The sequence below is a fragment of the Lycium barbarum genome, chromosome 8 (genome assembly GCF_019175385.1).
Source record: "Lycium barbarum isolate Lr01 chromosome 8, ASM1917538v2, whole genome shotgun sequence".
NCBI lineage: Eukaryota > Viridiplantae > Streptophyta > Magnoliopsida > Solanales > Solanaceae > Lycium > Lycium barbarum.
In genome coordinates, this window is record NC_083344.1 from 114,596,948 (window position 1) to 114,612,572 (window position 15,625).

The 15,625-nt window shown below is 37.6% G+C and overlaps 2 protein-coding genes across 2 annotated transcripts; both read right to left on the reverse strand.

Annotated features, from left to right (window-relative positions):
- Positions 1–12,148: 12,148 nt before the first annotated feature.
- Positions 12,149–13,264, reverse strand: LOC132608170 (uncharacterized). Its single transcript, XM_060322244.1, has 2 exons — positions 12,837–13,264; positions 12,149–12,683 (listed from the first exon to the last, which is right to left on the reverse strand). The coding sequence occupies exons 1-2, from the start codon at positions 13,262–13,264 to the stop codon at positions 12,149–12,151; spliced, it is 963 nt and encodes a 320-aa protein (XP_060178227.1).
- Positions 13,265–14,200: 936 nt separating this feature from the next.
- On the reverse strand, positions 14,201–14,647 carry LOC132608171 (uncharacterized). The gene is made up of 2 exons (XM_060322245.1): positions 14,527–14,647; positions 14,201–14,463 (listed from the first exon to the last, which is right to left on the reverse strand). Exons 1-2 carry the CDS (start codon positions 14,645–14,647, stop codon positions 14,201–14,203), a joined length of 384 nt encoding a protein of 127 aa, XP_060178228.1.
- Positions 14,648–15,625: the final 978 nt, after the last annotated feature.

A 15,625-nucleotide genomic window follows, 5' to 3' on the forward strand; every position in this document is an offset into this window, starting at 1 on the left:
CTCTATTGCACGATCTAGAGTTGAAAGAAGTGAGACAATCTTAAATGTCTTGGTGGTCAAAAATTTATATGTGTGGCGTGCACACACATATAAAAGTGACCCCACTGGATATGGTTTCATAAACTCCCTAAGACACTTGAACCTAGGCTCGGATAGTCACGCCCCGAACCATGGCCTAGGCAAAACACGGCACTCGGTGCCTTACTGCATGTGACCGAGCGAACCACATGGCTTGCTGAATTATCACGAGGTATAACATGAGCGGAATATAACGTGAATGCATGATGAGCTTTTATAAAATGTAGTAAGTCATAATACTTAATAAAAATACTTGTTTAAACATGAGTGCGAAAATAACATAAATGAGCCAAAATGGCTATACGACTCTGAATGTCTGACATAACTTAACTGGCTCGTCTAGTCTATGAAACCTCTATCATGAGTCTGACCGGAAAACATGCTTGCTGTGACAAGGCCCCCAGCATACCTTAGATGCATAACTAGTTATAAAACAAAGAGTTGACTAAACCCCGAATGAGATGGAGCTCACCAATAAGCTGATACGAATGCTTTCCTATAGGGTAGATGTGTCGTCATGTAAATCAATACCTGCATCATGAAATGCAGGCCCCCAGGCAATAAAAGGGGACGTCAGCACATTGAATGTACTGGTATGTAAAGCAACTGAAAGAAATAACATGGGACATGAAATAATAATGATAGGAACTGAAACCTGGTCATGAACATGAATATATATATATATATATATATATATATATAACATGGTAAAAACATATCATAAGTAGGGAGAGAAATAACCTATAACTGATCCATGGTCTGGTGCTTGCGTCCCGCCAGCAGAACACTCAGTCCTTGCCAGGGAACATGAGAATTAATAAAATATGAAAGGATCCAGTCATTATGAGAGATATCCCGGGACATAGGTGGAGCGATCCTCATCCTACGGTGGCTACGTAGTTTCAGGCTATCTGAAGCCTTCCTTGGAAATTAAAACAACTCCTAAAATCAGGAACATGTAAAATAAGTGGCACTTGCTGCCCATGGTTTTCGTGAATATAATTTGCTTGTACATGGATATCATAAATTATAGCTTGCTTGCATGAACTTGTAAAATATGTATACTATTTTCTAGAAAATAGCATAATATATCATAAACTAGCATGTATGAACCCATGGAATAAGATATATGGGTTTTTCATAGATTACGGACAGATTCTTAATAATCATAAAGAAATATTAAAAACTAAATGATGGAATTATAACAATTCATACATAATATAATCATGGACATGGACCTAGGGTTATCCTGAATATCGTATAGAAACCCTAGTTTTCGTAAAGAATCATAATTTATGGATTAGGAGGCGTGGCGAAGAACAATAATGTTCCCACACGTAGATAGTAACTCTACATACCTTAGTCGCTCCAAAACTTGAATTAAAGACTTGAGCTTTGAAGAATATTTCTAAAGTCTTGAATTCTTGAACCTTGGGATGGGTTTTCTTGAAAACCCTAGTTTAGGAACAGTGATTTCTTGCTGAGATTATTAGAGTATATACTAGAATTGAGTTGGAAGGGTTTACTCAAGTTAGAAAGAGATTTGGGACTTGAATTCAACCTAGAATCATGATAAAACTTACCTTGGAAGTTTCTTGAGGTTTGGGACTTGTTCTCTATGAATTTAGGGTGATGTTTTGTGAATGGGGTGTTGGAGAAATAAACCCCAAATCTTAAATATAACTTAAAATGCGTAAACTCGACTTTTGACCCGAAACCTGACCTTTTATGCTTTGGGTCCGCGACGCACGTACATCGCGCGACCTCCTGCAGGTCAATATTCTGAGAGGGTGTTTTCTGTACAGTGTTCGGTAAAATAGCATAACTTCTTGTACATAGCTCTGTTCAAGACCCATAATATACCGTTAGAAATATATTTCAAAGGTCTACAACTTTCATCAAGGAAGTTTTATCAAATTCCTAAATAATAAAGGGGTTATAGTCATTGGAATTAAGACTTTCTACAAACTCACTTGAAAACATCCCCCGTAGAAAGGCTTCTAACTTTGCTTTGTCCAAAGACTATTATTATGACTTGATTAGTTTTCAAAACACTTCCTATAACCCTCATATTGGTTCCATTATATTATCATCTTATGAGTCAAACCTTCCCTCGAAGTTACGAGGTGTTACATCCATGCAAAGTCAGTCATTTTCTTTTTAGCAACGAGAAAAACCAATGACTTTTGTCCGAAGATCTGGAGATAAATCGGCTTAGGGCAGCTATTTGTCCTGTTAATCTTTATACCCCTTTGATGTCGTTTATCACGGTGATATCTTCAATTGCCTTTATCTTATCCGGGTTGATTTCGATCCCCCAATTTGATACCATGAATCCGAGAAACTTGCCTGATCCAACACCGAAGACACATTTTTCCGGATTTAGCTTCATGTTATATCTTCTTAATATGCTGAAAGTTTCCTTTAAAAATTTCAAATGGTCCTCTGCTCGCAGGGATTTAACGACCATGTCATCTATATAAACTTCCATTGATTTCCCTATTTGGTGTTCAAACATGCGGTTGACTAAGTGCTGATAGGTGGCACCGGTATTTTTTAATCCGAAGGGCATTACATTATAACAATACGTGCCAGACCTAGTTATAAAAGAGGTTTTTTTTTTCGATCCTCCGGGTCCATTTATATTTGGTTGTACCCAGAGTAGGCATCGAGGAAACTCAGCGTGTCGTGACCCGCTGTAGCGTTAATCATGTGATCGATGCTGGGTAGAGGAAATGAATCCTTCGGGCAAGCCTTGTTAGATATTTATAATCTACGCACATTCTAAACTTATTTCCCTTTGTAGGCACTACCACAACGTTAGCTAACCAATCTGGGTATTTTACCTCTCGAATGGATCCTATGTTAAGGAGCTTGGTTACATCGTCTTTGACGAATGCATGTTTTACCTCGAGCTGTGGCCTCCGCTTTTGTTTGACGAGAGGAAAACTTGGATCCAGACTCAACTTGTGTGTTGTCACATCGGGTGGGATACCTGTCATGTCTAAATGGGACCAAGCAAAGAAATTTGAGTTATTTTTGAGAAATTCAATAAAAATTTTCCTAAGCTCGGGGGTTAATCCCGTGCCCAGGTATACCTTCTTATCCAGTGGATGAGCGAACAGTGTGATTTGCTCGAGTTCTTCGACCATGGATTAGTGTCATCTTAATCATCGGGCACCACGAAGGTCCTCGGCACTCCGAGCTTTAACTCGTCTGGTGTGTCTCTCTTCCGATCTTTCGAGGACTCTGAGATCGGAATCTGTGATTGCTATCCCCTTCGTTCTGATCCGGTACCTTTATAATCTTAACAGATTCCTCGACCGCGAACATTTCCTTTGCGGCTTGTTGTTCACCACGGACGGTTTTAAACCCTCTGGGGTCGAGAATTTCAATACCTGATGCATAGTTGAGGGGACCGCTCTCACGAGGTGAATCCATGGTCGTCCCAGCAATGCATTGTATCCCACGTCTCCCTTTATCACATAAAATTTTATCTGTTGCGTAGTTCCTACCATGTTGATCAGTAAAGTGATCTCATCCTTTGTCATCTCGCATGCCATGTTGAATCCGTTGAGGACTCATATTGCTGGCACGATCTGATCTAGTAGTTCCAACTGCTCGATGACTCTCCATCAGATGATATTAGCCGAGCTACCTGGATCAATCAGCACACGTTTGATTCTAAATTTGTTAACAAGGACAAATATTACTAGTGCGTCGTTATGAGGCTGGGCGATGTCTTCCATGTCCTCATCACCGAACGATATGGGACCGTCGGGGTCGTCATTCCGAATACGCTTTTCCCTTGTTATGGAAATTTTGGCGTGTTTTACAACCGGCCCAATGGGAATGTCCGTTCCTCCCACGATCATGTGTATCACCTGCTGAGGCTCTTCCGTCCTATCTTGCTTGTTGGAGTCCACGTTCTGGAAATGAGTTTTTGCTCGTTCACTTAGGAATTCTCGAAGATGTCCCAAATTGAACAGACGGGCAACCTCCTCTCTCAGCTGCTGACAATCTTCAATTCGATGGTCGTGAGTGTGATGGTATTTGCAAATAAGGCTTTTATTCCGCTTCTCTGGATCAGATTGGATTGGCCTTGGATGCGTTGTTTCTCTGTTACGGATAATGGCCACCGCTATGGTCGCTACATCGACGCAGAAATTATATTCGGATAACCTTAGAGTTTCTCTGTTTCCCGAGGCTCTATCGACAACATTTTTGTTTATCAGTTCTCTGTTTCCCGAGGCTCTATCGATAGCATTTCTGTTTATCAGTCCCTGACTACTTTGGCCTTGATCGTTCTTTCGATCATTTCTCCTATCATTCTTGCCCGATTCGCTGTTGCGTCCATTTCTCCTTCGATCGAGCAGGTAAGGTTAGTACCTGTCATATGATGATCTAGAGTCCCGATTTGCTGCCCTCTTCGATTAATTACTCCCTTTACCAGAATTCCATGATACCGAAGCGGTCCTCAAAATCTTATCATCTTCGACCTTGATGTTTGATTGATACCTGTTGTGTACATCAGCCCAAGCGATCGTTGGGTATTCTATCAGATTTTGTTTTAGCTCCATAGATGTGATCGGGCTTCTTGAATTGAGCCCTTGAGTGCTGAACGACCCAATCGTCAGTGACCGGAGGTAAGTCCATGCGTTCCATTTGAAATCGGGCCATAAACTCGCGGAGGGTCTCGTCATCTCGCTGCTTGACGTTGAACAAGTCCAGTTTTCGGGTTTCGACCTTGATAGCCCCAGCATAGGCCTTGACGAAAGCATCAGCGAGCATGGCAAATGAATCAATTGAATGCTCGGGCAAGTTATGATACCAAATCATTGCCCCCTTCGATAGGGTTTCCCCGAATTTCTTAAGCAGCACTGATTCCCTTTCGTCATCGGCGAGATTATTCCCCTTAATAGCACATGTATATGCAGTCAAATGTTCATTTGGGTCCGTTGTCCCATTATACTGCGGGATATCGGGCATGTGAAATCTCTTAGGGATCTTCATCGGTGCCGCACTCGGCGGAAATGGCATTTGAACGAATTTTTTCAAATCCGGTCCCTTCAACACCGACGGGGCCCCTGGAATCTGGTCGACCCTCGAGTTGTAGTTCTCCACCTTTTTACCATTCGCATCTATCTTCTTTTCACCAGACTCGACTCGTTTCGTCAATTCTTCGAGCATTCTTATTAGTTCGCCGCCCTGCCCGAGATGGTTCTCGTTATTCCGAGCGACGTGCCTTTCTTTCGTATCCTAGGTCTGTTCTGATGGAGCAATATCGGGTGCCTGACTCCGGTTCTGCAATTGCGCTATGATCTCTTGTTGGGCCAGTAATTGGGCCATAGCTATGTCTAACTGATTTTAGAGTTGCTGCAGCATGGCTCCGTTATTCTCGCCGGCCGGTACGTTACCCACCGATGATCCGACTTGAACAGGATTAATAGGAGGCGTGTTGTTATTAGGTATGCCCCTATCGTTATGCTTATGATGGCTTGGCTCGACTTGAAAATTGACGGAATGGGAATCCGGCATTTCTGGTATACCTGAAATCAAACCTTAAAGAACAAATGTAAAATATCGAGTGTAACCAGAATTTTGAATTGAACCGCCACTACTATCTCTGGCCCCACGGTGGGCGCCAAACTGTTTAACCTTAAAATGGAGAACAATCAAATTTATGCGTGATGCCAAAGATATGTGGCTCAATTCAATTCAAGATGAGATTACGGGATAAACGAATAAGTAAATAAAAGATGCAGATCTGACCAAATACTAATGATGACAGGCCTCGGGTACCGGAACCGAGGTCGAACCCCTTTTGGCTAGTGTTACACAATGAATAATGAAGATAAACTTAGGAAAATATCAAATAACTCAGATGATTCTATTGCTTTTTACATGAACTCTTTCTCTCTTTCTGTTGCCGAACCCCCTTAAATGAATGGGGGCCTCCTCTTTATATACTAGAGGAGTCCTAACCCTAGTACAATTCTATGTAAGGAAAAGAAATATGGTGATAGCTGTTGCCGAGATTGATGCCGAAATATCCCTCCCCATAGTGGTTAACCACCTCTGCTTCAACGCCTCGTTCTAGATCGAGCCTGGAGCCTTATCCTCGATAAGCCGATTGCATCCTGCCCGAACATAACCATGAAAAAGGGAAACCGAGCATGACCGTATCCTCGGTTTTATCCATATACAAACTCATTTAATAAAATGCAGAATTTAGGATCAACCGTACCTCAGGGGCACGGTTCATATATTGCTTTGAGAACTTGTTAAAGAGAGTCGAGAGATGACCTTTGACTCGTGATTTGAGAGGATTCTGCAATATAGGCACGACTAAACACTAGTTTTGAAAATTTGTCATCTACTCGTACAAAAGTCTTCTCATTTTTTCTTTTTGGTACCAAACAGAAGCCTTTCTCTACGGCTACTCCGCGATAACCAATGGGAGAGACTCCGAAAAGCGGATAAAGCCTTCGCAAATAATAATTTTTATTTCAAACTGAATCATATGTAGATACTTTAGAATCAATACAAAATAAAAAGTGAAATTCGGAAATCAAAAATTGTGTTATAGGAAGCTTAACTCGTGAGGAACGAGGTTACTGTGTCAGTTTTTGATATGTACGGCATAGAATGCTTTAACTGTGAAAATCATGCATGCTGATTTAAACGCATTGTATTTCTTTTATCCAATTTAAGTGTTTTATTTTTCTTTTTGATCTGTTCTAAAAAAAGTATTTTTTATATATTTAGTAATTTGATAATTTAAATATTCTACAGAACAAGTTTAAAACCACAAGAATCAAAAGAGATTTTAGTGCATTACACTCATGCTTGCTGGGTGAATTTTACATCCCTACTTATACAACTTCAATCCCTTATCAGCCCGTTTGTAAGCTCTTCAATATCGTCTAAGATATTATTTTATTCGCAGTCGTTGCTTACATTAAAATTATACTCAGGTAAAGAAAAACATACCTGGAATAGGTGCGTGCATCGTGGGGATAATTATTTTCCATCGACAAGTGCTTCTTTTACGTACTTGAATAATTCTTTTAGGGCTCGTTCGGTACGATGGATAAGCAAAAATAGTCTTGAGATAAAAATTTAGTGTTGCCTTATCCCACGTTTGGTTGGAATAAAATCCCGAGATAATTAATCCTGATAATGTTATTTTATCCCACATTGAGGGTGGAATAACAATCCCGATATAACTAATCCTAGAATAACTTATTTTCTAACCAAACGAGCCATTAGTTAGGCTAGACTAGATAAGGTTGATTATTTTAAGTCACAAACTGATTCATTTGGTATATCTAGCATTTAACCCTTCGAAATTTTAAAAATTAAAACTTATATATTTAAACTTGGTTTTCATCTACTTTTTTATTTATGTATCATTGAACTAGGATGATTTCAACTTTCACGCTAATAAATTAAAAGAACTTCTCTTATTAGATATTTAACAAATTGGTTATTAATTTCGATAGATGTCACATTCTGTAGTTTAATTGGTTTTTTTTTTCGCCCAAAACATTCTCAAAATGTATCTTTTTGGAAATCACCAAATCCGGGGCTTATGTAGTATTGTAGTTGGGGTTTCAATTGAACCCCTAACTTTTGATACGGATAAAAATTTATGTGTAAGAATTTATTAAAATTTCAATATATAGTAGACATGAATCTATAATTTTTAAAATATAACGGGTTCAACCTAAGAATCTTAAAAGGTTGAGTCCACAAAATTCAAATCTTGAATACGCATCTGACTCAAATCAGGGGTGTATGTAGTATTGAACCCCCAACTTTCGACACAGAGTTCACATTTATGTGTAAGAATTTATTAAAATTTCAATAAATAGTAGATATGAACCCATAACTTTTAAAATACAAAGGGTTCAACATAAGAATCTTAAAAGATTAAACCCACAAAATTCAAATTCTGAGTCCATCTCTGACTCAAATAGAGACACTTTGGAAACTATCACTACCGCTTAAAATTGTTAGGGTTTTGCCTGATTTTCTTATTATATTTGAGTTTTACTTTTCTCTTGAAGGAAAGTCAAAGTATAACCATAATTGCTTTATATTTTCTGAAAGGATATATAATTCTCTTCCATATTTGGCTAGTCCTTTTCTTGGAGAAAAATGTTTTGGACCTTTATATATTGAAGAATCCCTCTCATACAATAGAACAAACACAATAGCATCCACAAGGTAGTTGTTTAGAGAGTCTTGTTTATGGGAGATTACTCTCTCCACACTTTTATGTTGTTCTTTATATTAGTTTTCGATATGCAGGTCAATTCACCAAATCCTATTAAAAGGTTATGCCTTTTTAGATATTTTTCATTGTCTTCTAATTTATCGTCGTTCAAGATTTGCGATTGAAAGTTTCTACATGATGCCCCTGATTATTTCGATCCCAACAAGTGGTATCAGAGGCAATGGTACAACGAGGTTGAAGACAGATTTAAGGCAGATTCATATCAAGATGCATCCAATTTGACGATAATGAAGATTTTTGTCCCAAAAAAAATCTGGAGTACTACATGTGGAGAGATTTTCAATCATATTTTCAACAATCCTGTTGTTGCATATTTAAAAAAACAAAAAAATTTTAACTCATGCTTACTTTAATGCATGAGTTCCAATTTTCAACTCATGCTTACTTTTAACGTATGAGCTCAAATTTTCAGTCCTTGTTTACTTTAAACGCTTTGGCCAATTTTAACGCATGTTCAGTTTTAACGCATTGGCTCCATCTTTAACCCGTGCTAACTTTTGACGCACAAGGCTCAAATTTTTAATTCATGCCTACTTTTAACCATAGCAAGCAGTAGTGATGAAGATGATGTGAAGAAGACGGATCAAGTTTTGTCAAGAAAATCCAGGCCAGAAGGGGAGATTTGTTACAGTTTGCCACTGATTTTCTTATCATATTTGAGTTTTACTCTTCTCTTAAAGGAAAGTTAAAGTATAACCATCATTGTTTTACTTTTTCTGAAAGAAAATAGAATTCTCTTTCATGATTGACTAGTCCTTTTCTTGAAGGAAAAGGTTTTGGACCTCTATCTATTGAAGAATCCCTCTCATACAATAGAGCACACGCAATAGCATAGTCGTTTAGAGAGTCTTGTTTATGGGGAGATTATTCTCTCCACAGTTTTATGTCTTTCTTTATATTCCCTCCATTTCAATTTATGTGATCCTATTTCCTTTTTAGTCTGTCCCAAAATGAATGATCTCTTTCCTAATTTGGAAAAAAATTCACTTTATCAAATGATTTACTGCAACACAAATATTCAAGACTTATTTTGAACCACAAGTTTCAAAAGTCCTCACTCTTTCTTCAATGTCGTGTCTAGTCAAATGGATTCACATAAATTGAAACGGAGGGAGTATTAGTTTTCGATATGTGGGTTAATTTGACCAAACCCTCTTAAAATATTATGCCTTTTTAGTATATTTTTTATTGTCTTCTGATTTATCGTCCTTCAAGATTTGTGATTGAAAACTTCCGCATGACGCCCCTGAATATTTCGATCCCAACAAAATAGAATTTTACTGCCATAACGAATAGGAAATGTTTACTAAATTTATTTGCATGAAATAACAAGATCGAGATCAAAGATATATATATATACATACACACACACACACATATCGGATGAAAGCAAACTCTAAATATAAAAGTTCAAACTTTGGAGGGGTTAAGTTCTGCTTTTTTTTTTTCAATCCACCCTCTCCTCGAGGGCTCTATTTTATTCATATCTCCAAAATACACCACAGAGGAGAGCATCTCCCTGTACCTATCTTTGTATGGACAGTCCCCATACTATGCTTGATAGGATGTCCTTTAAGCTTACAAAAAACTGGTATCTTGGAAGAGTGACTACTCTTCTTCTATATAAAAATATGAGTTAAGTTACGTCAAACGTATATATCCTATGCATCTTGTTTTGTTAATCCTTTGAATTCTTGACTGGACAGATCCTAAAAGTAGGCATTTGCATTCTATCCATGTTGATCTCCCCTTTAACTGTCTTGGGCAGCTGTTGGAAATTAGTAATCTACGTTATTTCTTTGCATTCCAATCCCCAGTTGGACAAGGTGTCTGCTGCTCTATTACCTTCCCTGTAATAGTGCTCCATATTCCAACTATCCACACTTTCCAAAAGAGATCTAACATTCACGATAATATCCATTATGGTCCATGGAGGATCACTATGATTCAAAATCCAGTCTACAAGCAGCTTTGAATCACTTTCCATTTCTAACTTCATAAATCCCTTCATCACACACCACTCTATTCCTATTTCCATCACCTTTGCCTCAGCTAAGTTGTTAGTCGAGATGCCAAAATTCACTCCAAAAGCAGCTATCATTGCACCTCTACTGTTTCTGATGATACCACCACCTCCACTGATGCCAAGATTTTCTTTAGAGCAGCCATCAGTATTCAATTTCACATAATTGTTAGCAGGAAAAGCCCATTTCACAACTATAGATTTAAATTGTAGTTTTGCTTGATCCATGACATGTATGAATTGCCTCCAATGTAAAAAAAGGATCAATATGCGAGAATTGCTTGTGAATGATCATGATAAGTTGCTGACAGCTCCTCTAAATTATCCCTTGTACAGACATATCCCTTCCTTCAAATCTAGCTTTGCATCTGTCCTTCCAAATCTGCCACATAATGATGCTAGGAAGAATCTGCAATACCATTTTTTGGATAGGATTCTTCCCTTTGACGAGCCACCATGTAATAACTCATTGTCTTATGCTGTTTGTGATCTGATAGATTCCAAAGCTTTGATTGAAATGCATCCAAACCTTTTTGCTGATCCTACTCCTTACCAGTAAATGCTCCAGGTTTTCTTGTTCATGTTCAACACAACAAGAAAATATAGAAGGTAAGTTAACGTTAAATCTATTTAGATTGAGATCAACAGATACCTTGTTTTTTTAGAGTTTTCCACAGAAAGAAAGAGACTTTGAAAGGAGCTTTTTTATGCCACATCATCTTGTTGACAAATGTAGCATTTTGGAACTTTTTCAGAAAAACTCCAAGCAGATTTACAACTAAATTTCCCATCTGTGGTGATTTTCCATATTGGTTTATCATTAAGATGTGGAAATTTAATAGTAATTCCTTGGATATGGTTAACCACCTGATCTGGAAGCTTTATTCTCATCGTATTCACATTCCAACTGCCATTCTCAATGTACTCAGCTACAACACCCCTCGCAGAAGTGTTAGCCTCACCAAATTTAGCCAAATCACCTAGTCCTGACCAGTTGTCCCACCAAAAGCTAGCCTTACCATTATTAAGCTTCCAAAAAATAAGATGATCAACTCTCCCTTTGATCTTCATCATTCTCCTCCAGTTATGGGACTGAGAGTAGCTCCATTTCCTGGCTACAGGATGGATTCTTCTGGAGTACTTTGCCTTCAGGAAACTGGCCCATAGAGATTCTTTAGTCCTGAATTGCCACCACAGCTTAGCAGCAAAAGAATCAAAAATATCATGTAAAGCTCTAATCCCTATTCCTCCCTCCTCTGTTGGATGGGAAAGACTAGACCATTTTGCCCAGTGATACTTGTTTTTGCCCTTATTACTGCCCCAAAAGAAATTAGCAAAAATTTGTTCCAATTGCTTGAAGATAGTTTTAGGAGGTTGACATACAGCAAGAAGATGCACTGGCATAGCAGATAAAACATGCTTAATCAAAATCACCTTGCCTCCTGCTGACAGTCTACCATAGTTCCAAGAACTTATCTTCTTGAGAATTTTAGTAGCCATTTCAGCAAAATAACTAATAAGATTCCTGCCCTGAAACAAAGGACATCCCAAGTGGTTTATTGGGAATTCTTGTCTATGTACTTGTAAGATATTGGAAACTATCCTGCTTCTTTTTTCAGAGGTTTTCTTATCCATCAAAAAGCAGCTTTTGTTCCTGTTTATCATTTGACCTGAGTTGATTGAGTAATCCTCTAGAACTTTCATCACACTCTTTAGGGACTCTATTTTTCCTCCACAAAAGATAATCAAGTCGTCAGCATACGCAAGATGATTAATTTTAGGACCTTCTTTTGCATAGTGAAACTGATAAACGTAGGGTCATTATACAAATTGTTCAGCATGCAAGAAAGGGTTTCAGCAGCAATAATAAATAGAGCAGGAGATATAGGATCTCCCTGCTTAACTCCTATTTGAGAGTTAAAAAATCCATGTCTTTTTCCATTAATGACAACAGTATACCAGTTGTTAGAAAGAACATTCCATATGATAAAGATCCATTTTTCATCAAATCCCATTTTTCTCATAACAACACATAAAAAATACCAGGATAGTCTATTGTATGCTTTGTTCATATCTATCTTGAAGATAACATTTCCATCCCTGTTCTCTTGTTTTAAATCATGAATGATTTCTTGAGCTAATAGGGCATTCTCCTCTATGGTTCTACCTTTAATAAAGCCACTTTGGTTAGCAGAAATTATTTTTGGGAGAACATTAGCTAATCTATCAGATAAGACTTTGGAAATAATTTTTTGAGTTACATTACTGAGGCTTATAGGCCTAAATTCAGAAAAAGTTTAGGGAGAATCAACTTTAGGAAGAAAAATCAAGCAAGTATTAGTGAAAAATCTTGGAATTTGTTTCCCCTAAAAAATAGTTTGTACTAATTTAATAATGTCAGGATCAACAACATCCCATGATTTTTGAAAAAACATTCCACTGTAACCATCAAGTCCAGTAGCACTGTTTGGATTAATATCAAACACTGCTTTTTTTACTTCCTTCCCAGAGGGAATTTTTGAAAGATTTTCATTATCAAAGGAGTCAATGCAGTTAGGAACATGCTCAAGGATACTGAGATCAATATGTGTATCCTGATGTGTGAATAAGTTCTGATAAAACTTTGCTGCAGCATTTCCAATTTCCTCTTCTTCCTCTATCGAAGCTCCATTCTCATAAATTCTTCTGATCTGCAGATACTTCCTTCTGCCTTTAACCACTACATGGAGGAATTTGGTGTTTTCCTCTCCTTCCAGGTTCCATATGAGATTGGCTTTTTGTCTCCAAAAATTATCTACATGCTTATGGTGCATAATCAGCTCAGGTTCTTTGTTCATCTGCATTCTGTCAACTTCATCCATCGATAGCATATATTTTTCTTCTTTGGTTTTCACTTCATCTTCAAGTTGTTGCACATTGTCAAAGATGTTTCCTATCTTGGTTCTGGACCAGTCTCCCAAAGCTTTGCTTCTATTCTTAAGTTTCTGCTGGAGACCTCCCAAAATATATTACCACTTGTATGTGTGATCCAGTTATCTTTCACAATATTCTGATACCCTTCAATGTCTATCCAGAAATTCAAGAATCTGAAGTACTTAACATATGACTGTTGACTGTTCTTATAGGTGATTAGGAGAGGACAATGATCAGAACTGATTCTAGCAAGATGGATATTATCAGTAGTGTTAAAAGCCTCATTCCAGTTCTCATTACACAGAGTCCTATCCAGCCTTTTCCAAATCACATCCTCCGTTTTCCTTTCATTTGACCAGGTAAAGATATTCCTTGAAAAGCCAATATCTTTAACACCACAATCTTGGATACATTCAATGAAAGGCAAACTTTTCTTGAAACTGTATGGCTTTCCTCCTTTCTTTTCATCTATAGACAATATGCAGTTGAAGTCCCCACATATCATCCATAGATCATTAATAGTTGAGGCAAAAACTCTCATATATCTCCATAGATCCTCCCTGCCAGCTGATCTTGACTTAGCATAAACCATAGAGATATATAATTGTTGATTAGAATGAGTTTTGATTCTGTAAGTAACCATTTAGTCTTCTGAACAAAAGACAGAGCATTCCATATCATTCCCTCAAAAGATCCAAATTTTATTGTTCACATTAGCATAAGCACCTTGTATCCCAAGAGTTAATTTGTATGAGTCTAATTTTGATTCATTGATAAAAGGTTCCTGAAGAGTCACAAAAGAGAGTTTGTGTCCTTTAATCAAATATCTCAGCCTTTCTGTTCCAGTCTGAGATTTCATCCCCCTAATATTCCAATTGATACACTTAATCATTAGTAGGCGTTACAACAGATTTTTGTGTATTCTTTTTTTGGTTCCATATGATAGGTGTTATTCTCGTTTGTCTTTCCATTTTCTCTTTTTTCTTTCTCTTGTTCTCTGCCCCTTCTGGATCTTCTTTTTCATTTCTATCTTTCTCCTTACTGGTGTCCTTAAGATTCTTCTCTTTTTGTTCTTTCTCCTCTTCTTCAAATTCCTCTGAAGCATTGTCTTCTCCTTCTTCTGAGAGAGTGTCCTCTTCATCCTCATCTTCAGATGTATTTTCTTCTTCAGTAGAAGACGTCTCTACCTATTTATCTACTTTCTCCTAACCTTTCATGTTTTCCTCATTCTGTTGATCTCTTTTTGAAGCCTCAACAATAATATCCACATTTAGATTCACATTGTCTTCTTCTTGCAACAGTTCATCAAAGTTGTTTTGTGTAATAGTCATTTCTTGTTTCTTCCCCTCTTGCTCACTTGGTTATCTTTTTTGTTTGGATTTATTACTTCTGCTCCTTTGTTTCTTTTTGCTAACAGCAGGTTCCCATCCTTCTTCAAATAGGATTACTTCTAATTCTTTGTCATCATTGATGATGAAAGTCTGTGTTTCCTGAGGGTTGTTTGTCTTATCATTAGACCCTTTCCCTTTGGCCTTTTTCTTTTGTATCACCTGATCCTCTTTGATCCTATTCCTCAAGTCTTTTGACATATCATCCCCATTTCTTTCCTGCTGTTGATCATCATTTTTTTCCAGATTCATATTTTCCTCTGTTGGTGTACCAACAGCATCCTGGTTTTCATTTCCTTCCACAATTATGTTTTGTTCTTTGTTTCCCTCTTCATCTTAGACTCCTTCCTTATTTTGCCTTTCTGATACTGGCATAAGTTTATCAATTCCAAAAATAGCACCAGTTGGTTTAAACATTTTGGGAGGCTCACTTCTACCTCTATTTCTTGTTTTTACTTGTTCCCTTTGCTCAGTCATCTTTCGACCCCTATCTTGAGTTTCTTTTTTGTTATCTATCTCATATTTTTTCCCAGGCTTCTTTGTGATTTGGCTTTCATTATGTTGCTTGACTCTCTCAGCCTCCTTTTGTTCACTCTCTCTTATCTTAATCATGACACGACATTCACTTAGAGCATGGCTCAACTTCTTGCAATGTTTACAATATTTAGGTATATTCTCATATTCCACTTTTTGTACATACCCTTTTAACGGATCATTTTCATCCTCTGTCCCTATCCAAACATTATGAATAATAGGTTTCATTAAGTCAATTTTGACCGTACCTTTCATAGCAAATTTCTCATCAAACTTCGATCATATGGTGTCAATCTAAGGTCTGGACTTTAGAAATCTCCCCACTATCATGTGTCTGCAAGGATTCGCCATGACTCCATAGTATGCCTTAGTTTTGAAAACCAGAGC